Below are 26,598 nucleotides of genomic sequence, written 5' to 3'. Positions count from 1 at the left end.
ATTTTTGTTTTCTAGGTAATGCAATCAAACACACCGTTTGATAGCATAGAAAATGAATGGAAAATGTCTCATCCAAGGAATTGAATTCCATTTTGGGTGTTTGACACACTATATTTTTCATGAAATTAAATTTCATGGTATAATCAGTAAAACATGTTTTTTGCTTTTTTCCATGGAAAATTCCATCTAGGGGGGAAACCTGTTTTCAAAAACTAAAACAAAAAACAACGAAAGATCGGTGTGCAAGACAAAATGACAACATCCATATGCAATATATAAAATCATAAAATATGAAAATACATTAAATAGGTAACAGTTAGAAGAAGATGTCAGTTGCTTTTGATGCGCATCTAATTTGAACTCTTCCAGCCTCCTTTCACCCTCCCACAAACAGTTTCACAAGCAGCCACGAACTAGTTCCCAAAGCGCCTCCAAGCAACTTTCAAACCAACTCCTTTACTTGTCCTTGGCTGACCAAGTCACCCCCATAAACGTAGGGGATCAAGTTAGTCCACATCTAAGTAGCCACTAGAACCTTTCGTCAGAGAAGTGCTAGTTAAGTCTCGACGAAGGTGATGCAAAGCTATGTTTCAATTCTCAATGAAGATGTTGATTGTCTCACAATTATGGGATCAAGATAAAGGAAACAAAAGCAATAGAAGAAAGAGACCAGATGGAGCATGTGAGAAAGAAGATGAATAGAGCAAGAAACGAAAGCCAAGAAAAGTTTCTCACGCTCTTGGGTTAGGGCAACGACAAAAGGCTAAATCATGCCCAAATGAAGAACCTTTTTCTCATTTTCTTTCCTTCAATTGGTCTTTCTTCTTTATTTTTCTCTTCGTAAATGCTCAGAAGAGTAATAAATGAAGATATGACAAGGCATTAAATGTTCTGTTGTCAAAAACAATGAAAGACTAGCACAGGAGCATGAAGCCCACCCAAGGAAAAATTGATAGTTAAGGGAAACTAGTCGATAGTTCTTGATACTAAGCTAAACCGATCAACCATTTTAGAGAACCAATCAACTATTTTTCTTCTTCCATTTATAACTTTCGATTAACTACATCAAGGCCCATTATTAATTACTCTTAGTAGACTTTCCATTAACTCTTAATGGAACAAAAACCTATCATTAACTCTTAATGGCATACTCGTTAACTCTTAACGATCCCCATTAACACTTAATGGTCTCTTACTGTTAACTCTTAACAGTTTATCCATCCATTTGTTAATTCTTAACAACATCCACCATCATTTACTCTTAATGATAATTAATACCACATTGCAATGATTCATCACTAATCCAATGTTATGCTTAGCTTGTGTGTGATCTTTTAGGTTCATAGTCATATAGCAATTAGGAAACGTCGAATTTTTTTACACTAATCGAATACTTCGATCTACTAAGAGAAACTCTCTATTTCCTCAAAGCACTCTAAAAGGTCTTGAGTGATAACTAACATTATGTTAGGACGACGATCATAATGGCAATGAAGTTAATACTTCAAGTAAACATATTAAGGCGTTTTATTACCATATACTATAATTCTTCCACTGACTATCATCTTGACCGAGTGAGAGTCATGGAGTGACTAAACTCACAGGACTCGAAATCTGTGTTAAGATCTAATTTAGCACAATTAAGATGACACATTATAACACCTTTAAACATCAAAAACTCATTTCTGATCATGCGTATCTTCGCCGAGGATTTCTACAATCATCACATAACTATGATCGCATAAGATATTCACCTTACGCCAAAGGTCAATAGATCTCATCAATTATCATTTGTCTCCATATACCAATAGAACAAAGATCTCACATAGAATATTCCCACATCTCAATCGAGTGGTTCGACTCAATGACAAATCTCTGATACTAGCATACAAGACAACTATGTTGCCTTTAGTGAAATGACTAGTTAAACAATCGAAATGCAGTAACATATCATTAATACTCATAGCTATGTGATATGTTACATATGTCACATTCGATATATGTTCAACTAACACCTACCGACATGTCTATTGTCCGTATCTCATGCATTATGGCATGTCATTAGTATCTCATATTAATCAAATGTTGTAACTCATGTGCTAGGTCAACTTGTAGCTAAAAAATAAAATAAAATAAAATAAAAAATTAAAATATATCAATGGAGTGACCCGTCGCTAAAAAATAAATAAATAAATAAATAATTAAAAATTTTATATTTAAACATATCATAATAATTTTTAGTGATATTAATATTAGTAAAAATTAAACTAATAATTTTTTAAATATATTAAAAATTAAAATCAAAATAAAAACGTAATTTTTCACTGCTAATATAATAATTAATAACAAAATAAAATTAAAATTAATATTCATTTCCCTTTACTAACATTAAAATTAAAATTGATATTACTAAATAAGTTTGAGAATTTTGGTGTGTAAATATAATTCTGAAATATTTGGAAGGGAATACTATAAATATATTTTATATACATCAACAGACAATAAAACTTCCAGATCAGCTCGCACAGGCGCAGAACTTGATCATGAGAAGTTGGGGGTTTGAATCCGGTAGATAGCTTGAGATAATAGCTGAGAATAATATCCCAGCGTGGCCATGTGGTGCGCATGAGGGGAGGCCGGGGCCTGGCGCGCATTGAATTTTGAATTTTGGGTTGAAAAATAAAAATAAAAATAAATAAAAAATTAAAATTTAGCGACAGGGTCAACCCCGTCGCTAAAAAAAAAATTAAAATTTAGCGACGGAGTCAACCCCATCGCTAATTATGTCGCTGATTAACGACGGGTACAACCCCAGTCGCTGATTTCGTCGCTAAAAAAATCTCATCGCTAAATTTCAGCGACGCCCTTTTTAGCGACGGAAATGTACCTGTCACTAAATCTGTTTCTTAAAAATTTAGAGACGAATTTTGATGTTTTAGCGACGGAATTTTCTGTCGCTAAAATTTTGATTTTACTAGTGATGGCCTCACTATAGCCGTCGGTAATAGATGTCAAATCGACATTCGAGAGGTATGGCGAGGCCATCATGGGCTGACTTGGTTGTTCAGCGCAAGGAAATGCCCTGATTGGCCAAAGCAACGACAGAAAAAAGGCTATAAATAGCTGAATTTTGGCCGAAGGTTTAACCAAATTTTCAATTGAAAAATCTAAGCATTTGGGGGGAAATTGGGGGAAATGAATAGAGAGCTTTTGTTCTCAAGTGAAAGAGAATTTTTGGAGAAATTTGAGAGATTTTGATGTAAGTTTGAGGGTGTTTCAAAACTTCGTCAAAAAAATCGGGTTTTGCTAGAGACCTACTGTAATAAATCGATTTGAGGGTGTTTTAGCCAAATTTTCGAATCACCAATGAGTCTATCGTGTTCGAAAGGAAGAATAGAGCAAAAAATATGAAACAAGTAAAACCAATGGTCAGCCGGTGAGAGAAGGCTGGAAAAATAGAGAAAATTATGAAAAAATTCTCAAAATGTAAGGAATTTAATTTTATTAATTTTTCTAAAATTTTGATCAAGAAAAATATCAAGACACGTGTTTCGAGGCAGAACACGAGTTTCGAGAAATCTTAAACAATCATATCAAGGTGAGTGGTCTTTTTCAAAATTTTATATGTAAAATAATTTACCTAAATTGAGCATGAATTTCACAAGGGTTGTCAAAATATATGTGATTTATGTGCATCTTGTCACATATATGCATGTTATATCGCCTCGATAATTGTGATATTGCATTTGGTATAAAATTATTGACATATCAATAATTGTATCATCCATGTTAACCATGATGGGATAGGGTGTTGCTTGAGTAGCGTAATCTACATTTCCAAAGTAAGTTTTGTAGGAATGACTATAGAAGTATTTCGTGTCGTGTGTGATTAGTAGGATGACGATTGGGGATTCCGTGCCAAGACTAGAATGCTAACAAAAGCTACCCTAGGCCGTCGGTTGATTCATGTTCATGCATCATACATTCATGAAAATTATTTTAAACTCTCGTTTAGAAAATTCATCTTCTAATTTGGACTTTATCTCTGAAATATTCAACATTCCAATTAAGATAAGCAATGGGAAAGGAAATGGTATTGCTGAGATGTGATTATACTGTTAGTCGTGTAATAGTCCTACATTCATGCTAGGACAAGTTGTGAGAATCTTGATAAGTGACATGTTATAGTTATTTATATGTTAATTTGTCTGTCAGATATTATAATTTTTATAGCGATTGAGAACATTATTGTATGGTTTGATTTCTTTTGAGAACATTGTTTCGATTCTATTTTCGCAAGTATTTAATTTACCAGTCCTTAGCTTATCGTTTGGAATGCAATATGTGTATGTTTAGAAATTTTTAAATATGGTATTTTGGGAATTTCAATATGGTGTTGCGAGAAAAAAAAATCTCAAAATAGTGACACGTCTTGAGAGGGCGGGTCCTTACAGAATAACTTTAAGAAATCATGTGTCACAAATCTTTATCACATATTCTTAATAATGTAAAAATAAGATTATAATGATTTTTGGGGATTTATTCATATACAATTGGAAGTTATGAATAAAAATATAACTATTTAACTAATATGCAAGATTATTATTTAGTCCGATTACATACTTAGATGTCATATAAATCTATCATTAAAACACTAACACACACTAATAATCTCTCACTTACACTAAGATGGATTGCCAAAAAAGCTTTTAAAGACGGATTTATAAACCAAAAATATCCCTTTCTAAGTTAAAGATGGAATCAAAGATGAATATTTTCTATCTCTAAAATTTTTTTCTTGTAGAAAGGGATTCAGAGACTGAAAATTTTTATCTCTGACATCAGAAATGGAAAAATAATTTTTTTCTCGTTTATACATGAAAATTTTCAATCTTTTAAGTTGGATTCAAAGATAGAATCTTTTTCGTCTTCGAAATTAGTTAGAGATTGAAAGATTTTTGCTTCTAAACTCTATATTAAATGTTTTTTTATTTTATAATATAATAATAAAATAATTGATATTTTTTGCATCATATATGTATTTAATAGTTAATTATTTTTAGTTTATTAGTAAGTAACTATTTTTATAATTATGTACCTCAATTAATAAATAGCTCACTAAGAGCACAAGATAAAAGAAAAATATTATTTAACTAATTGAATAGATTGTAATCTGTCTTATATTTGATAACAATATCATATATATGTCACTATAGAATATATAGACATGATAACATAATTAAATGTATTATTCAAAAGTAAGAACTAAGAAGTCATTCATAAAAAATAATTAGAAGAGTGACCTATGTTATAGATATGCTTGTTAAAAAATAAAAGATTGCAAATAAAAATTTATTGGATACACTTAATAGTTATACTATAAAACATTATAAGGGGCTAACTTTTTTTTTTTAAATCTTAAGTGCTATGGGGCAAAAGGTTGATGTTGAACAAATAAAAATTAAATATATTCTCAACTAAATCTAGAAATTCTAATCTAGATCTATCTTTTTTTTTTTTTTTCTGTTACTATTTGTTAGTTACTGACTATTATTTGTCAACTACCAACCATTGGCCACATGTCGCCATCCCCAGTGTTTCCTCATATATATTGTTAATTAGTTGGCATAGTAACAAATCATCTCACTTTGTCATCTTTTCGTCATTTATCGTCATTTTCTTTCTTTCTCTCCAAGTTCTAGATCATTGAAATTCAGCAATTTAGAATCCATAGTTGAGATGGGTTTCACCAACAACAATGATACTTTCTCAATCAACAACAAAACTAATTAGTATTATTCTACTCGCGATTGAGAATCCTAGGTACGGTGGAAACTTTATATTTTTATTTTTCTTCAAATTTTCATGTATAATAATATTTTTATTAATATATAATTTATACAATAGATTATTAGATATATAAAAATTATTAGATATAATTTAAAATTATTTTATATATAAATCTAGTCAAATAATTTTTATATAAATATACTAGCAGTGTGGGCATGTTTTGTATGTGGAAGTTAAAATATGCACTTGATAATTTAACTTTACTTTTTATAGATATGTAAATATAAAGTTTAGGCGTAGCAGCAATTACGTGTCAAGTTGATATTATTATATTTTGTTCACATAATAATTTTATATTTTTAAAATAAAATATACAAATAACATTTAGGAAATCATTTTGTTAACATAATTTCATAACAGCAAAACGATATATTTTTCTATATACAATTTTGATTAGGGGTGTGCAATCGGTTATAACCGAACTGAATTGTCCAAAAATTATGAACCGAACCAAATGCAATAACCGAACCAAATTGAACCGACAGACCAACCCCAATAAACCGAACTAACCGAAACCTAAATCGTGCTAACTGAAACCGAAACCGAAAATCGAACTGGAAACAAACTAACCAAGAGACTGGCTTTGTTGTTGCTGCCGGCCGGCGATTCCTGTAAGCACCCCTGTCCGGATATTCCCAACCACCCGGACTACCCGAACGGGAGCACTTACGGAAGGAAAAAGAAGAATGAAACACGAGACAAAAATTACCCTAGCATGCATATACAAAAATAAGAACAGCGGAAGCGAAACTAAACACATGCATGCACTACGGGTACCCTGCTAGCACAGCGATCACAGACTCTTGTGCCGACATACACGAGACTCGAGAAAAGACCTGACACAGTACAAAATAATAGAGTAAATTCTACTTAGACATCAGAGTTGATAGAGATTGACGGGACTGCCTGTACACCATACCGACTCTGTCGCTAGAAGCTGACTCCCTTGCCGATGGCCCACGCTGCCACTACCTGGAATGATGGAAAACAAGGTGAGTCGAGAGACTCAGCAAGCATAAAGAAAGAAAGGCCGATGGTTGTATAAATCCAATAAACTTCCCCCCAAGACACAAACCCCCAAGCACACACAAGTCATGAGACGCTACAATACAACAGTATAATAAAATAAAAGCACATACCGGTCCTTGAGGCCCACACAAGACACACGGCACCTAAGTCCCATACCAACATGCCACTGCCCTGAAAGGCAACACGTATCTCCAACAAAACTGCGCGCGCTGTCCCAGGTCGGTGCTCCCGTCACCCGTGTGTCCGTGTCGGTACTCCCGACACCCGAGCCATAGGCTACCTCGGAACGGTCCTACCGTCCCAGAACTAATAAGTACCAATAACCATGCAATGCACATAAAAATGCAATGGCGTAGTGAGCATTAACGTGATACACTGGCGCCCATACATCCAAGCATCAGGCCATGCTCCGCCCACATAGTAAACCACACGCAATGCATATGTCCGTGCTAGATGCAACCTAACCAAGCTAGAATGTCTGTGTCCAAGTATACTCAATAAATGAATATCCCAACATGCAACCCATACCCATGTGCATATCAAATCATGAACAATAATATAATAAATCTAATCGTGTAGTAAATCACATACTGGCAGAGCTAATCAGCAGTGCCCGGCACCGGTCAACGACTAGTGACTAGGAGTGTTCAGCCGACGGTCCACTTCAAGACCGTACAATAGTCTACCCCAACGTCACCAAACAGCTGACTCCTGCCCTACTGCTTGATAACTCTATCCGAACCATAAATAAACCCGAGAAAACAGTAAATATGCATGTCTAAGAACTTAGTCCCCAAGCTGGGTTCGCATCATTCTAAAAGGAATGGGGGCGGTACAAACCCCCGTAAGCACACAACAAATAAAACTCTAGAAGTCTCGGATTTAATTTAAATTAAAACAAATAAATAACAACTCAATAAATAATACTAGGCGCCGAATTAGAGTAAGGAAGAGGATAAAATATGAGAAATCTCAGAGTCTCTCACAGGAGTTAAAGAGCATGAAGAGATGGTTGAGAACTTTCCTTTACACGGCTGTTCCTTGCCTTTCTTGCATTACCGCTGCGAAGTAAAATGTTTTTCTAGCAATTAATAAAATCATGGTTCACATTAATTAAATCTAACTGTTTAATATAAATAATTTAACCGTCTAAAATCCCACGTAGGCGCACCACAAATAAAATCTCAATAAATCCCATATTTATTTAAATTAAATCACGCTAATAAAATCCTTGAAGCCAGCTTAATAATTTAAATTTAAATCAAACAACTCAAAATTCCATAATTAGTAAACGGGCCAAAATAGACGAAGGAAGGGTAAATAAATTGACAACGAAAGGAACATCGCAGAGGGAATAAAGAGCTTGCCTTAATGAAGATATCCTTAGGCTTGTTCTGTCCTAAAGCGGTAAAAATTATACAAACTGTAATATCGCAAAAATTTACCAAAATTAATAAAATTGACCTCTAAACGAAATTTCAATCGTACAGAATAATTATTACTAGCTTCTCTACTTACCTGTCTAATTAAATAGCAATAAAACTTGATTAAAACCCCAATTTCTCCTCCATTTTCTCCACTGTGCGCGCCATCTTCTTCGGCCATTTTTTCCTCTGCAGTTGTTGCTCAAAAAGGCCGAAATCAGCTTTTAAATTGGCCAAAATGAGAGGTTAGGGCGCGACCACGTGGCAGCCGCTGGGCTGCGCAAAAGGCCACCGCCTTAGGCCTAAAACGACGTTGTTTTGGGCGTCATTGGCTTGGAAAAATCAGCAGAAAACCCCCCAGCGCGCGCACGCCCCCGTGGATCGAACCCTCGACCTCGCGCGTAACCGCTCGCGCCCGCGCCCACCTTCAACCATATTATGCTTCGATTTAATTTTAAAGTGATCCGCGCACCTTTCTCCGAAATTACAGCAATGCCCACAACTTGCAGAAAGTGACACTCTTGCCCCAAAACTTCCAAATGCAGCATATACACCCCAAATTTTAACTTCCACTTATTTCACTTCCACCCCGAAATTTTCAGAAATTCCACTAAATTAATTTACTTTAATTTTTTCTTTATTTCCATAAGTGTTCCAAAATAAATTAATTAAATACCTAAATTTCCTATTTCCTCAAAATTACATAAATAAACATTTTTCTTAAATCTCTAAATACCCAAATAAATTAATATTTCCTAACCCACAAATATTCAATATTCACCACAAATACAATAATTAATAATTATCAACCATTTTGAAATAATTTAATTAATTAACTTTAATTCCTTATTTTCCTAAAAACCACATAAATAAATACTTTCTTTTAAATTCTCAAATAGTTAATAATGTCCTCAAACACCGATTTGAATAATTATTATTTAGTTTAAAATTTCGAGATATTACAATTTCAATGATCAGAACTGATGATCAGATTCCCCCAACCACGGTGACCCACATACCCAAAAACTAAAAGCATCTAATGGTGGGATTTTAGTAGATCTAGGTTTCAAAATTTCAATGTAAAAGAGAAATAGAGTGCAAACTTATCGAAAAGCCATCGGCTTCGTGTTCGTTTTCGTCTCCCGCCTTCGTCTTCTTCTTCGGCATCGGCGACGGTGATGGATGGTGGAGGGAGAAAGAACAGATGAAAAGATGAAGTCGAAGAGCCTTCGGCCAATGCCTAATCTATGAAGCATCGAAGAGCCTTTGTCTTCGCCATCGCCATCGAAGAGCCTTCATCTTCGCCTTCGGCTTCTTCTTCGTATTTTCCATCGCCAAATCTATGAACTTGAAATCGAATCGAAGAGAAGATGAAATGCTGAGACACGAGAAAGATAGAGAGAGAAAGAAGAACAAAGAACATAGAAGATGAAATGTCGCGCCCGCATGCGTGACTCGTGAAGGGGGGCAATTCAGTTCGCACGAGAGGGGTTGTGGCCGGTTCAGTTCAAGTGAGTGAGGCTATTTGCTACAAGTTCGGTTCGATTTTTTGAGTATTTTTATCAAAATAATCGAACCGAATAACCAATTTTTAAACAAAAATATAACCGAACCGAATCGCTATTTTTGAAAAACTGAACCGAACCAACTGAACTTTTCGGTTCAATTCGGTTAGTTCGGTTTAACCAAACTTTTGCTCACCCCTAGTTTTGATCACTTATCTACGTCGAACATTTCTTATCATGCATGATATGTACGTTTCAAGCATCCCCCGCTGCCCATACAGACACCCCCCTCCCTTTCCCCAAACAATTGTTGTATTTTATTTATTGTTGTTATTAATTTTGTTAATATTTTATTATTAATTTATAATGCATAAACATAATTATATTTTTAATTTATATTTTATTATATTTTGTTAATGTATAATGAAAATTTTAAATTATCATATAAAAATTAAAATATAAAGATTAAATTAATTTTAAAATACCAATCTATATGTGTAATTAAAATAATAGAAAATTTCATTGATACAAAAAATAATAAAGTACAAGAATAAAAAAAATATGAATTTGACCAACTAAGTTTGAGTTTTCATAAATATTGAATAATAAAATATAAATTACAAATATTATTATGTTTATGCATTATAGATTGATAATCAAATATTAACAAAATTAATAATAATAAATAAATGAATAAATAAAATACAACAATTGTTTTGGGGGAGGGGGGATGGTTGCCACGTGCTAGTCGGGTAATATAAGAAATGTATGCAAATCAAGACTGTTTATATATATAATAAATATAAATAGAGGTTGGTTATAATAATATAATACTTTCTTTTTAAGGATATTAAACCAGAACTTAATATATTAATAGATCAAATTATATTTGAAAGTAGTCCATTAAAATAAGCAATCATTTTTAACATATGGGGCTCAATGTCAGTGGAAATATTTAATGTAAAAACCTCTTTCGCGTGCACTCTCAGTTGGTGATTGTCACTCCAAGAGAGCAATTGAGGCCTTAAAATATGAAAACACGAGGGGCCATATGGACGACCTTAATGTTAAAAAGTCAAAAATGTGCGGCACTAAAATTAATAACAAGGAAAAATTGAACAAAAAAAGAAAGAAGAAGTTGGAAGAAGTTAAAAGAAGCTGGTAGCTGTAATTACTTTCATGCCACTGTCTTTGGAGTTAGATGTACATAACGCGCGCGCGAACATGTTCATCCTTCCTGCCTGCCTGCCTGCCTGCTAAGGTCCCTTTGTCCCTTATGTCCTACCTGTTAATTCTATTTTTTTTATATCTATTATATATTTAATTGCATATATATATATATACACATGTATATATATTTAAAAATATTACCTACTATATATATATTTGGTTACCCGTTTTAACTTATTTTTTAATCAATTAGATTATTTTCTTAATTTTATACATATATTTGCATATTTTCATATTTAATTTTAATTTCTTACAGACTCACTCAAATCTTATTGACAAATTTTGAATTTTCTATAAATAAATTTAAATTTATTTTCTTATAAACATTCATTCTTTATCATCTGATCTTTTGCCCGACATGAACGTGTCACCCCTTGGCCCACTACAGACCCCTCCTCCCCCACCCCCCAAATAACACCCTCCAAAAAAAAAAAAAATTATCACTAGATAATTTAATAATTTTTTAAATATTATTATAATATTTTTTAATATTATATTTTTATTTATTAAATAATATTATAAATAAATTACAATTTTAAAATATTTTATAAAAGACAACTTTAATCTATTCTCCTATCGAACATTACTTATGTTACCCAATGCAAATGCAGATGTCGACTTAAAACAAACGAATAATCACGAGAAGTAATTGTTAAAATTTATATGAAAAATATCATTGTTGCTATTGACAATATTTATGAACCCATCATTCTGCCTTCCATCAAAAGAATATTAGTGATGATATGGGTTATCCAACTCATCCAACTTGAAAAGATCGAAAATAATTGTACTATGAGATGCGCAATACAACTTGTAAAATGAGTTACATTGATTTGAAGAAATAATCTAAAAAATACATTATCTATCACGCAACGATGGGTTGGATTGAGTGATAGGTAATATATTTTTTAGATTATTTCTTCAAACTGATTTAACTCATTTTATAAGTTGTATTGCATGTTTTATATTATATTTTTTTCTAATCTTTTTAGGTCGGATGGGTTGAATGACACATATCATCCCCCGTATTCTTTTAATGGATTGCAGAATGATGGATTCACAAGTATTGTCAATAAAATTATAATATTTCTCATATGAATTTTAACAATTAGTTATGGTTCATTTGTTTAAATCATTGTCCGCATTTACATTAGGTAACATAAAGAATGCTTGATAGGAACAATAGACTAAAGTTGTTTTTTATAAAATATTCTTAAATTATAATTTATTTAAAACATTCTTTAATAAATAAAAATATAATATTAAAAAATATTATAAGAATATTTAAAAAATTATTAAATTATCAAGCGAGATAATGGGGGGAGGGGGGTGGTTGTTGAGAGGGGCGTTGGGGCCCGGGGGGGGGGGGGGGGGGGGGGGGTTGCCTCAAAAATCAGATATTATAACGTAAAGAGTTATTATGATAGTCCTATATATATATATATATATATCAGATGTTGTTTTGAAACACGATCACAGAGCAAGAAAGAAAATGGAGACAACTTTCGGAGACCTTACGTTTCTTTTTATTGTCTTTCTACTATCAGCCACTCTCCTCCTTCTGATCAGCCGGAAAAAGACCAGAACCAGCCGGCGGCCCCCGGGACCACCGGGTTGGCCGGTCTTCGGAAACATGTTCGACCTCGGCTCGATGTCACACCAGACCTTACACAGCCTCCGGACCAAGTACGGCCCAGTTATCTGGCTGCGGCTCGGCTCAATGAACACGCTCGTGGTGCAGTCGGCCATGGCGGCCGCCGAGTTGTTCAAGTACCACGACCTCGATTTCCCCGATCGCAAGGTCCCCGACGCCCTCACCGCCTGGAACTACCACGAAGGCGGCTTGTCTCTCAACAGTTACAGCCCGTACTGGCGGATGCTCCGCCGCCTCTACTCGGCGGAGTTTCTGAGTGCCAAAAGGATAAATGACACCGCCGCCATGAGAAGGAAGTGTGTCGATAACTTGGTGAAGTGGATTGAGGCGGAAAACGGAGGCGAGGTAAACTCAAGTCAAGTGTATCTAAGAGATAACTAATTAAAACTATATATAGTCTATAACTAGACAATATAATATATATATATATATATTATAACAACTTGAATCGATAAATTCTAATTATGGTTTGGATTAATAGGTGGACATCGGGCATCTGCTCTTCGTCGCGTCGTTTAACCTGGTTGGCAACCTGGTGCTTTCCAGAGATGTTTTGAGCTCGGAATCTGAAGAGGGGTTCGAGTTCTTCGACGCCATGAACAACGTGAGGGAGCTGAGCGGGAAGGCGAATCTGGCTGATTATTTTCCCTTCCTCCGGCGGCTGGATCCGGCAGGAATGAAGAGAGAGATGGGGCGAGCCAGGAGGATCGTGGAGAAATTCGTGAAGGATAGGATTGAAGAGAAAAAATCGGGCAGAGAGAATAATGATGAACACGACTTGCTGGACGTGCTCTTGAATCAGAAAGGGGACGCCAAAGATCCGCCGGTCCCGGAGTCAAAAGCTATCAATGCCGTGCTGGTAAGTCCATGCTAATCAAAAATGAAGAAGAAAACAAGACATCAATTTAACACATCTGTTCACCACCTCACGATAACAAATCAAAATTCACTCCATTAATATTTGTGATATGGGTTCTCCTCTGAGAAATTAATTAATTAATTATAAAACATAATTATTTTGCAGACAAAATAAAAATAAACCTTAAAATTTTGATAAATATTATCGAGTTATAACACATACACAGATATAATAAATGGGCTACGTACGCTACCTAATTAAATTACTAATGTGTGTTCAACGACAGAGCTAAAACTAAGTGTTAGTTGTAATGTAAACCTATAACCTGCAAATATTATTTTGACCCAAAAAAGTAATTAATACCCAGGATGCATGTCTTTACATATTTATCTTATTATTATTATTAACACATAACAGCAAATTTTTAATCCAAAATTTACGATCATGTTTCAAATAATACAAAATAATCTTTCTTTCTTTATGAAAAAGTTCTAATTGGATTTTATCTATTATACATATTTCTATCCTCTATTTATACTCAAATTGAGTTTTATATAAAAGAGTAGATAAATTTGACAACTTAATTATCTAACCATATACTAAATATACTATCTATAGAGCCTGCTCAAGGGATTATGGGCCCTAGGCAGTAACTAGTTTAGGGGCCCTCAACCACAATTATGGCCGCTGCAAGGAAGGGAAGGGGTTTGCAGTGGCAAACCGATGACTCCGATGACCAGCGACTCGTGTCGGCAGGGGCAGCAGCGCAGGCTCTCTCTTTCGTGCGTGTGCACGAGCGCACACGTGTTGGCAACTGCGTCCGATCGACCTTCTCTCTCGTGCATGCCATCTCCTCCGATTTTTATTTGTCGATGTACCGAACAGAGATGTTGCTATCTGTCGAAGCCTGAAAATTGCAATAAGGCTGCGAATTGCACAGATGCTGAACTAGTAAAACCTTAAGTACGCACGATATAGAGAGAGGCACTAAGAACAAGAAAATGAACTGAAGAGTGAAAAAGACGCAAATTGTAGAGTGAGAGAACAAGAAGAAAAGTGGATTTAATTGGGAAAGGAAAAGTGGGTTTAGTGGGAGACAAAATTGGGTTTAGAATGGTTAAAGTATCCAAGAGGATGGGGAAGATAAAAATTTAATATTTTGTATTTAAGTTTTTAATTAAATATTTATTATTAAAAATTAAAAAATATATAAATTAAAAAATTTTAAAATTGTGGGGCGTCCCTATTGTGGCAGTCGCCTATTTCGCTTCACTATCGGGCCAGCTCTGACTATATATGTGGGTAAAATTAATAAATAGTCACTGAACTTTAAAGTTGTAATTATTTGTTCACTCAACTTTAAATTGTAACCATTTACTCACTCAATTTTACTTATCGTTAACCATCCATCATTCGTTATAATTCCGTTAAATATTATAAACGAAAAATACTAACGGAATCTAACGTGGCTAATGGAATCTGACGTGGCAAAAATAAATTTAACAAACACTCACTGAACTTTAAAAATATAACTAATTATTTACTGAATTTTGTTCAGCGTTAACCACCTATCACCCCGTTACATCACCGATTGATCTTGAAAAACACCCGTTATATCACCGTTCGATCTTGAAACATATTAAAAAAAAATTATATGCTTTTAAGATCACTTGCTTTTCAAACCAAAAGTCAAAAATTAAATTAATAATTTAAATTAAAAAAATTACTGATGCAAATCAAAAGTAAACAAAAAATCAATTTAAATTTTTTTATCTTCATTACGAACAACAAAATTCACAAAAAAAAGTATTCAATAATGAGACCAAGAGCCAAAAACTAATTATAAAAATCATATTTGTAAGAAAATAATATCATATGCATTTTTTTATATAAAAGAAATACAATTTTTGTAATTAATTTTTGGCTCTTGGTCTCATTATTGAATACTTTTTTTTGTGAATTTCGTTATTCGTAATGGAGGTAAAAAAATTTAAATAGATTTTTTTTTTTACTTTTGATTTGCTTCAATAATTTTTTAAATTAAAATTATTAGTTTAGTTTTTGACTTTTGGTTTGAAAAGTAAGTGATCTTAAATGCATATAAAAAGTTTTTAATATGTTTCAAGATCAAATGGTGATGTAACCGGTGTTTTTCAAGATCAAACGGTGATGTAACGAGGTGATAGATGGTTAACATTGAGCAAAATTCAGTGAGTAATTAGTTACATTTTTAAAGTTCAGTAAGTGTTTGTTAAATTTACTTTTGCCACGTCAGATTCCATTAGCCACGTTAGATTCCGTTAGTATTTTTCGTTTATAATATTTAACGGAATTATAACGAGTGATGGATGGTTAACGATAAGTAAAATTGAGTGATGGAGGCACCGAAAGTGTGGACATGAGGGAGGGGATGGGGATAACACTACGGAAGCTGCTGCCGCTAAAAGTAGTTTCCCGGCGGCGAGCAGAATTATTGACCGAAGACAAATCCAAAATTTGACGTCAGATTTGAATTCAAATAAAGAACTTGGAACTTTGACGTCAGATTTGACGACTCTTACCCTGTTCAGTTCAATAAACATATATTTTAAATAAATCTGTTACACTACCAGAAATTACACTTTTAGTAATCACATTTAGCGAGGATCAATCAAAAGTCGTTACTAATTTCAATCTTTAATAATGGTCAGATGGAATCCATCACATATGGTGGGCAATAGGGACGATCATAATGTGCAACCTTTAGTGAGGATAGCGCAACGTTGGTCACAGATGGAGACACAATAGTGACGATCTCGTGGGGTAGTCATGTGCAACCTTTAGTGAGGGTCGCTCAACGTCGATCACAGATAGGGGAGCATTAGTGATGACTACATATGGTCATCACTGAATGTTTAACCATTAGTAAAGGTCGCACAACGTCGGTCACAGATGGGGGAGCATTAGTGACGACCACATATGGTCGTCACTGAATGTGCAACCTTTAATGAGGGTCGTGCAACGTTGGTCACGGATGGCGGCACAATAGTGACGACCATATGTGGTCGTCACTGAATGTGCAACCTTTAGTGAGGGTCGCGCAACATTGATTGACAGAAGGGGGGGCAATAGTGACGACCGCTTATGGTCATCACTGAATGTTTAACCATTAGTGAGGGTCGCGCAACGTCGGTCACAAATAGGGGGAGCATTGGTGATGACCCCATATGGTCATCACTGAATCTGCAGTGAGGGTCGCGCAACGTTGGTCACACATGACAACATAATAGTGACAACCCCATATAGTCATCACTGAATTTGCAACCTTTAGTGAGGGTCGCACATTGTTGGTCACAGATGGCGGCACGATAGTGACAACCACATGTGGTCATCACTGAATGTCCAACTTTAGTGAGGGTCGCACAACGTCGGTCATAGATGGGGGAGCATTAGTGACGACCGTATATGGTCATAATTGAATGTTTAACCATTAGTGAGTGTCGTGCAACGTCGATTACAGATGGGGGGAGCATTAGTGACGATCCCATACAGTCGTCACATAATGTGTAACGTTTAGTGAGGGTCACGCAACGTTGGTCACATATGGAGGTACAACAGTGATGACCCCATATGGTCGTCATTGAATGTGCAACCTTTAGTGAGGGTCACGCAACGTCGGTCACAGATGGAGAAGTATAATATGAGATGTAATTACACAATTTTGTCAAATACAATAATAAAATAATAATTAGTAGTATTTAACTTTTGACAAATTATAATTTTTTGGTAATTTTAAATTTTTATTAAAAAAATTATTTTTAAAAATTTTAATAAAATAATATTTTTAATTTTACTTTGTAGGAATGGACTTTATCAAAAGGGGCGAAGGACGCTACCCAAGGTGGGATGGGTGCTTGCAGGGGTGAAGGGGAGAATGGGTGCTATATATTAGTGTGCTCATAATAATAATAATAATAATAATAATAATAATATTCTCATAATATATATATTATATACATATTGACACTGAATGAGAGAACAATTCTCTTATTTTATTTTATTTTTGCACTCCTAATGTCTCTTTTAATTATTTTATAATTTTTTAATAAATAAATTAACTAAAAGTGTTAATCAGTTTAGCTGGAATGGCAAAGAAACAATGATTGCAGCTCATTTATTAGAGAATTACGTGGTAACCATTCTAATTACAGATCCAAAGTTACACAACATCTAAAAAAATAATTATAAAATATTCAAGGGGTACAACTTCATTATAGAATCTACAAAACAATAATCTAATTCACCCACGTTGATAGTTTTGGATTTCGTCGATGCTCAATGCTGATGATGGTTTTCAAACACGACGGATCTAAGTTCATCGATATCATCTGGGAATGGTCACTTTCTGCTGCTAGTTTTGATTGGATAAGGTTGCGAACTAACCTATTGAAAATAAAGAAACGACATATTTTCTTCTTGAATGACTGGATTTTCAAAATTCCAAATAGAGTTTGGATCATCCATGAGAAAATATCCATTGTCATAATATGAGTTTGAATTGATTTCTAGGTGAAACCAATTTTGAACATTGAGAGGATTTGCATATGAGTTTGCAAATAGTAATTCCTCCAAAAAAGTTAGATGAAATTGAAAATTGACAACTTATTGTTGGAGGGTAAAAATATAGAATACACAGCCGTAAATAGGAGTTTGAAGCCTACCTTGAGCTTTATACAAGAGTGTAGCGGCAGCCTCATAACGATCACTTACTGGAAGCTGGGTTAGGAGTTTGGAGGCATTACTAGCACCAAAAATCATGTGGATAGCTGCAAAATCAATATGTCATTCTTCATGGTAGAAGTAAGGGGCAAATACGCATAGTTAGATACATTTTCTTCTTAAGACTTTGTAAGCACTGCACGTAGAACCGAGTCTTGACATGATCTTCTAATTTTCTTTTTTCGAAAATTGTGTAAATCTAGCTTAAGCTAGGTATTAGATAGAGCTGGATAGATTTATCTAGATCTGAATACTAGATAGATCTAAGTACCTAGTATCCCCTTCCTTTCCTTTCCTTTCCTTTCCTTTCCTTTCCTTGCCATGCCGTGCCAAAATCCCCCCTCCCCTCCTCCCCCCAAACAAAAAGTTTAATTCCCCGCCCACCTCACCCCTGGGTTGGTTGGTCACCAATTAGGAGTCCCTTCTTGCGACTAGAAGAAAAGTAAAAAATGTGCTGCATTAAAATTATTAATAAGGAAAAATTGAACAAAAAGGATAAGAAAAAAAGGAAAGAAGAAGTTGGAAGGAACTTAGCAGCCAGAAGAAGTTAAAAGAAGCTGGTAGCTGTAATAATTAAAATTTTTAATCACTCCAGTGTACTATTCTATTGTCAGGCAAAGGTCATTTACATTTATTAATCACTTCAGTGTACTATTGTCAGATAAAATAATTAAAAAGTTAAAAATATTTTAAAAAAAAAACTATTATTGTTATCTCTCTATAATTTAAAAAAATATTATAATTTTTATTTTTTTATAATAAAATCTTCTATCTTTACATGTAATTTATATCTTGATTTATTTTAAAATTTTTCACTTAAAATCTATATGTTTAATTTTATTGTTATTATTTTTTAAAAATTATTAATTACAACTATATTCTAATCTAGTGTTATTTTTACAGGACTTAATTCTCTCCTACTTTATCAAGTAAATTCTAAGCAATTACATGTAATAATAATAATAATAATGGGTGAAACTTTTACCCATTCCAGCAAGCAATCTGCTTGAATTGAGTAATTCCTGTTAATTCCAAGTTAAAATAAGATGGAAAAGTTCAACAACTACTATAAAAATCATCAAATCTTTTATGTTTAATGAGTTCTGAAACCGATTGAGACAGAGATTTTAAATTAGAGTTAGCTAAAATGCCAGATAAAATTGAAAAGAATGATGAACCAAGCTGTGACCAATGGGGGGGGTGGCGCTGGCCCATATATATGGCATGATGATTTGGAGCATAATGGATTTGCAAATACAAACGTTGTCTTCATACTTGAAAAATAAGGGACCATCATGGTACAGCTAGCTAGCATTCCCAAGTTGCCCAACTGGTTCTTTGGAGTTTTTCTAATCTTTTTAGGACAAATGTGTTGGATAATCCATATCATCCTCAATATTCTTTTGATGGATGCAGAATAATGGGTTCACGAATATTATCAATAACAATTATAATATTTTTTATATAAATTTTAACAATTATTTCTTGTAATAGTTCATTTGTAATAAATCATTGTCCACGTTCAAATTGTGTAATATAAGCAATTATGGACAATATATTAAAGTTGTTTTTTTATAAAATATATTTAAGTTGTAATTTATTTATAATATTATTTAATAAATAAAAATATAATATTAACAGATATTATAATTATATATTTTAAAAATTATTAAATTATCTAGCCAGATTGGGGGGGGGGGGGGGGGGGGGAAGGGATAGGGGTGAGAGACGTCCGCGTCGGTCGGGCTAGATAAGCCCGACGCGGGCAGGAGATCAAAACTGCAAAACAGTATAAGGTAAAGAGTTATTTTGATGGTCCTATACATATATATACACATATATATATATCAGATGTTAGTTCGAAACACAATCACAGAGCAAGAAAGAAAATGGAGATAACTTTCGGAGACGTTACGTTTGTTATTACTGTCTTTCTATTATCAGCCACTCTCCTCCTTCTGATCAGCCGGAAAAAGACCAGAACCGGCCGGCCGCCCCCGGGACCACCGGGTTGGCCGGTCTTCGGAAACATGTTCGACCTCGGCTCGATGTCACACCAGACCTTACACAGCCTCCGGACCAAGTACGGCCCAGTTATCTGGCTGCGGCTCGGCTCAATGAACACGCTCGTGGTGCAGTCGGCCATGGCGGCCGCCGAGTTGTTCAAGTACCACGACCTCGATTTCCCCGATCGCAAGGTCCCCGACGCCCTCACCGCCTGGAACTACCACGAAGGAGGCTTGTCTCTCAACAGTTACAGCCCGTACTGGCGGCTGCTCCGCCGCCTCTACTCGGCGGAGTTTCTGAGTGCCAAAAGGATAAATGACACCGCCGCCATGAGAAGGAAGTGTGTCGATAACTTGGTGAAGTGGATTGAGGCGGCAAACGGAGGCGAGGTAAACTCTCAAGTCAAGTGTATCTAATTAAGAGATAACTAAAACTATAGTCTATTGCTAGACAACATAATATATTATAACAACTTGAATCGATAAATTCTAATTATGGTTTGGATTAATAGGTGGACATCGGGCATCTGCTCTTCGTCGCGTCGTTTAACCTGGTTGGCAACCTGGTGCTTTCCAGAGATGTTTTGAGCTCGGAATCTGAAGAGGGGTTCGAGTTCTTCGACGCCATGAACAACGTGATGGAGCTGGGCGGGAAGGCGAATCTGGCTGATTATTTTCCCTTCCTCCGACGGCTGGATCCGGCGGGAATGAAGAGAGAGATGGTGAGAGAGATGGGGCGAGCCAGGAGGATCGTGGAGAAATTCGTGAAGGATAGGATTGAAGAGAAAAAATCGGGCAGAGAGATTAATGATGAACACGACTTGCTGGACGTGCTCTTGAATCAGAAAGGGGACGCCAAAGATCCGCCGGTCCCGGAGTCAAAAGCTATCAATGCCGTGCTGGTAAGTCCATGCTAATCAAAAATGAAGAAGAAAACAAGACATCAATTTAACACATCTGTTCACCACCTCACGATAACAAATCAAAATTCACTCCATTAATATTTGTGATATGGGTTCTCCTCTGAGAAATTAATTAATTAATTATAAAACATAATTATTTTGCAGACACAATAAAAATAAACCTTAAAATTTTGATAAATATTACCGAGTTATAACACATACACAGATATAATAAATGGGCTACGTACGCTACCTAATTAAATTACTAATGTGTGTTCAATAACAGAGCTAAAACTAAGTGTTAATTGTAATGTAAACCTATATAACCTGCAAATATTATTTTGACCCAAAAAAGTAATACACAGGATGCATGTCTTTACATATTTATCTTATTATTATTATTATTAACACATAACAGCAAATTTTTAATTGGATTTTATGTATTATACATATTTCGATCCTCTATTTATGCTCAAATTGGGTTTTATATAAAAGAGTAGATAAATTTGATAGCTTAATTATCTAAGCATATACTAAATATACTATATATATATATATATATTGACAATGGTAAATGATGCAGGAAATGTTCTTTGCCGGATCAGAAACAACAAGCAGCAGCACGGAATGGGCAATGGCGGAGCTACTACAAAACCCTAGTTCAATGAGAAAGGTGAAAGCAGAGCTGGACCGAGTCATCGGAAGAAGCAGCAGCAGCAGCAAGGTAGAAGAAGGGCAGCTGGAGGAGCTGCAGTATTTGCAGGCGGTGGTAAAGGAAACGCTGCGATTGCACCCGGCAGTTCCTCTGCTGCTTCCGAGGAACGCCGTAAAAGACACAGATTTCATGGGCTACTTCATTCCCAAGGACACGCAGGTGCTCGTCAATGTGTGGGGCATCGGAAGGGACGGAGATTCCTGGGACGAGCCCTCGGCGTTCCGGCCGGAGAGATTCATCGGCTCGAGCGTCGAGTACAAGGGGCAGAACTTCGAGCTGCTTCCGTTCGGGGCAGGGAGAAGGATCTGCGTCGGGTACTCGTTGGCTCATCGGACGATTCTCCTCGTGCTGGCCACTTTGCTGCACCTTTTTGACTGGGAGGCCGCAGGCGGCGCCGAAAGTGTGGACATGAGGGAGAGGATGGGGATAACACTACGGAAGCTGGTGCCGCTGAAAGTAGTTCCAAGGCGGCGAGCAGAATTATTGACCGAAGACGAAGCCAAAATCTGACGTCAGACTTGAATTGAAATAAGGAACTTGGAACTTGGAGACTCGCTGATGATGAATAAACTTATTTATTGTTATAATATGGAGTTATTTATATATATATATAATTTTTTTAAAACAAAAAAAACTTTAACAAATAAATATATAAATAGAATTTGTTTTCATAAATAAACTTACTAACAAATTGAGTTTGTTTAAATTAAATGAACAGAAGGTAAACATCTTAACGTGTTTATAAATAAAATTTGAATAACCTGCTTTATATCTCGCTACCTGAGAGAGTTAAAAAGACACGCAACCCGATACACGCCCCATAATGCGGGGCCGGGGCTGCTGAGAATGAGAGACATGACGAAAGAAGGAACACAGATGGTCCAGGATCACGTCACGTGCGACAGCCGCGAGACAAGTCACTCCACCAAGTTCGATTCTTGCCCTGTTCAGTTGAATAAACATATATTTGAAATAAATCTGTTAATGTATAAATTAAATTTATACATTATTTTTATCATATTATGTTCCTTTTTGGTAAAAGGATGGATGGTAGGCGAGCCTGCAATGACGAGAAATGGGTCCCGGTGATCAGTCTGTCGAGAGGGGGAGAGGGGGCTGGTATGTGCAATCACTCCAATGTTTGAGTGAATAAGGGAGTAAAAGTGACGGTATCAGTAAATTAAAGAGAATAACATATCTTGACTCTACAGAGAGCTGGTTCATATATGAGGAAAAAATGTCTTCTTGCATGCATGTATTGTATATTTGCAGGTGATAAGATTGAATATTTGGCACCGATGGAGATTTATACACGATAGTATGGTGTCGACAGAATCCTCATTAATGTGAATAGGATTTGTCATTAATAAGGATATGATTTGCCATTAGTAAAGATGGGATTTGGAGTGGGCGCACTATAATACCCGAGAACTTTGGGTAATTAAGAAATTAATATTTTCTTAGAAAAATGAGATTTGAGGAAAATAGGTATCAAAATAGCTCGATGGATTGACCGAATCGACTGCAGGGAGTACCCTGGAGCCAAGATGCCTAGAGAAAATGATATGGTGGTGTCGAGTATTTTGATGTATGATTTATGACATCGAAAGAATTTAGATCGGGAATAGTTTTCGGTACAACTAAAATACAACTATGGAATAAATTTTAAAATCGAATAATTGTAGGAGGCTCCCGAAATGAGAACGGAAGCCTCAAGAAGCTTCGATTCATTGATTAGAACAACCCTTCAGCGGTTTCAGGAAGAAACGAATGGGTTTGGGGCCAAAACAAAAATTCGAGCCTAAGTGTAATTTTTCAAAGTTGCCCGAGGGGGTCAAAATGTAATTTTTTTCAAAAGTTTCAAGGGAGAAATGTAAGGAGCAAGTCTTGAGGGACTTATAGGAAATTATCAAAAGCAGAGGGGCTTGTTGAAAGAGGACCAAAATGAGAATACCAAATTCAGTGGGGCAAAAGTGCAAAATCAAAAAATAGCAACAATGGGAAACCGACCAGGCCATTGACCATCGTCGATCGACGATTTGGACCGCGAAGATGGCACGAGGGGTGGTCGAGGAACACTTTTGGTAAAGGGGTGGATCGACAAAAGCCACGAAGGTGGTTGGATTTCAAAAAGAAGCGACCAGAAGGTTGGCTACATGGTCGAACACCTGTAAGTTGTGTTTTTGGTCGGGGAAGGTTGCATTTAGGTCAATCTAGGGCAGGGTTAAACGCCTAAGGGCTTGGCTTGAGTGGCTAAGGGCGGTTGAAGTTTCGGATTCGCTTATAAATAGAGCTAGGGCTTGGCCAAAAATTTAGAAAAATAAAGCTTCAAATCAAAGGTGAGAATGAACAAATTGGAACTTCAAAACATAGGGCTTTTATTGCCCATGAGATAAGGATTATTTTTGTGGATTTTGACGTATTTTGGTTGAAGTTGGATGACGATTCGAAGAGTCGTCGAAGATTGGTGGCGACCACCTGACTGAGGTTCGAGCCTCTGATTAAGGGCCTTCCGGCCATTGTTTCGAGCAGTAAGATAGCCTATTGGGATCGACTGGTTGAGGAGAAGAAGCTGGTGGAGTCGGAAACATTTTCCGTCTAGCTATCGCCGGAGAAGATGACCGGCACGTGAAGCTCACGTGCCAGTCTCACTCTCTTTCCCACTCGCGGTGCGAGAAGGGCTGGAAAAATTTCCTAAATTCCTAGAAAATTGTGTTCTGGGTTCCTGTGTAGTAAGTTTTGAAGTTGGGCTTTCGGGTGATTCTATTTTAGCATCAAAGAGCCTCATTTAGCGTGAAATCGCAGCATTCGGGTAAGTCCAGTATTTTTCTCTTGATGTTCATAGGTTATTATGATTTGTTTTGAAGAAGAATCGGAGAAAATAGCTTTGGAAATATTTATTTGGATTTTTAGAGGCAAAAATAGAAAAAAAAATAGAGAAAATGGAGAAATTGTGAGAAAAATAGGTTTTTGATTAGGGTGCCCTTAGGATTAAAGTGATGTGATTTGTGCAAATTTTGAGTTTAGCACAAAAATCGAGGTTAGGCATGCAAATTGAATGAGTGCGCGTTTTTTGAGGTACCCTGATTTGTTGTCAAATATGAGTTGTTCTAACCCAAAATTTGTTTATTTTACTTATCCTTTTATAAACTTAATTTGATTCATGCAAATGTTTTGCTGCATGTGAATTATTTTAACCTGTGATCGTTAATTTTGTATGGGTTTATCCTGAAATGGTTTATACATGTGCATTGAATTTTGTGATAAATTGTATACGTGAAATGTTGTTTCATATGATGCATTGAGTTAAGTTTTGTGGCATTGGCATGTTTTTATGGGATGTCAACTTGGGGATGTTTTTTCGATAGTGTAGTCGTATTTCCCCAAGTGTGTTTGTCAGACAGGGGTATCTTGGGCTGTGTGCTAGGATGACCGTCTCAGTATTCATGCCGGGCTTAGTAGAGGAAGTTACACTAGGGTGACGGGTTGTACATATGGGATGGGATGGGATGTCAACTTATGATGTGGCGCTTGAAGTGACAATACTAGGGAAGCATGTCAAGGGAAAATACCCACTTGTGACCGAGGCTGCGAGTGGACACCACCCTTGCGAGTCAACAAGTGGCGGGGCTGAGAGTGTACACCACCCTGGACCCACAAGAAGGGGCTACGAGTAGACACCACCCTAGATGCTTTGCGTGGTAGTATTATTTTCGAGGTGGATATGGATTCCCATGATCGTGTTGATCATCATTTAGCCAGAATTGATGTTGACAGTGCTCCGTAAGCTTTTAAGTGGGAACGTAATGATGATGGGGTGATTCCTAGATTCATGCATTGACGTTGCTCCCTCTTAAGCTAGGACTGTGTTGTGCCAATGTGTCGATGTGGTGGTGTTGCCTTTAGAGAGATTGCATTTTCCCTGGTTAGGGTTAAGTGCTGGGTGGGTTTTCTCTTGGGCCAGGTTTTGTCGTGATATTCAGTTGTTTCATGTCTTGCTTACATTCATGAAAATGTTTTTGAACTCCTACTTAGATGATTCATCATCTTATGTTGGACTTTTGTCTCTGGAATATTTTAACGTTCCAGGTGGAAGCAGCAATTCCAAAGGGAAGGGAATTGCCGAGGACTGACAGCAACTTGTAGGTGGATCGTCTGATTGCTAAGGGACTAGCAATGTTTAAGTTGGGGGTTATGATTAGTGGTTAATTTTGTAAAAATTTTGTTATAATTATACCCTTCTTTTGATCTTAAAAATGGCTTAAATTAGGTATTAATATATATTTTATGATTATATGCAAGTTTAAATTGAAAAATGAATGAAATGAAATTTTAAAGTAAAATTTAATAATAATAATAATAATATATAAAATTATATATAATACATATACATCATTATATGCATGCATGTAATATATATATATATAATATAATCTAATATATATATGTGCCATGTGTAATACATATATATAATATATAATTTATTAATAATATTAAATTATTATTTTTTTTTGGCATGAAGAATTCAAGCCCATGAAGACTTAAAGTCCATGAAGAATTCAAATCCATGAAGAAATCAAACTCATGAAGAAATCAAGCCCATGAAAAATTAAAGTTCATGAAGAATTCAAATCCATGAAGAAATCAAACCCATGAAGAAATCAAA

The 26,598-nt window shown here is 35.5% G+C and overlaps 1 protein-coding gene and 1 long non-coding RNA gene across 3 annotated transcripts in view; one reads left to right on the top strand and one right to left on the bottom strand.

Annotated features, from left to right (window-relative positions):
* Positions 1–12,512: 12,512 nt before the first annotated feature.
* Positions 12,513–26,598, bottom strand: part of LOC127788673 (uncharacterized) — a 37,067-nt gene continuing 22,981 nt past the window's right edge. The window contains exons 2-3 of the long non-coding RNA XR_008020442.1: positions 20,220–21,399; positions 12,513–12,551 (exon numbers count right to left, since the gene is read on the bottom strand). This is a non-coding gene — a long non-coding RNA (uncharacterized LOC127788673). The remainder of the gene's footprint in view (positions 12,552–20,219; positions 21,400–26,598) is intronic.
* On the top strand, positions 12,517–22,519 carry LOC127788671 (iridoid oxidase-like). Of its 2 annotated transcripts, XM_052317230.1 has the most exons (4): positions 12,517–12,551; positions 20,220–20,705; positions 20,828–21,217; positions 21,801–22,519. In XM_052317230.1, exons 1-4 carry the CDS (start codon positions 12,531–12,533, stop codon positions 22,440–22,442), a joined length of 1,539 nt encoding a protein of 512 aa, XP_052173190.1. In that variant the 5' UTR covers positions 12,517–12,530; the 3' UTR covers positions 22,443–22,519. The 2 variants fall into 2 exon arrangements, with proteins under 2 accessions (XP_052173190.1, XP_052173191.1); XM_052317231.1 differs by lacking the exon at positions 20,220–20,705 and having other exon boundaries at positions 12,517–13,037.

The sequence above is a fragment of the Diospyros lotus genome, chromosome 13, assembly GCF_014633365.1.
Source record: "Diospyros lotus cultivar Yz01 chromosome 13, ASM1463336v1, whole genome shotgun sequence".
Classification (NCBI taxonomy): Eukaryota; Viridiplantae; Streptophyta; class Magnoliopsida; order Ericales; family Ebenaceae; genus Diospyros; species Diospyros lotus.
The sequence above is the reverse complement of the archived record's forward strand: the minus strand, read 5'-3'. Positions and strand labels throughout refer to the sequence as shown.

What these genes read in the sequence shown, in the direction of transcription:
- LOC127788671 (XM_052317230.1), top strand. Translation starts at nt 12,531, where the DNA reads ATGGAGACAACTTTCGGAGAC. An exon ending in TGGAGACAACTTTCGGAGAC is followed by an intron (nt 12,552 to 20,219) that starts CTTACGTTTCTT and finishes ACTTTCGGAGAC; the next exon opens with GTTACGTTTGTTATTACTGT. An exon ending in AGGCGGCAAACGGAGGCGAG is followed by an intron (nt 20,706 to 20,827) that starts GTAAACTCTCAA and finishes TTGGATTAATAG; the next exon opens with GTGGACATCGGGCATCTGCT.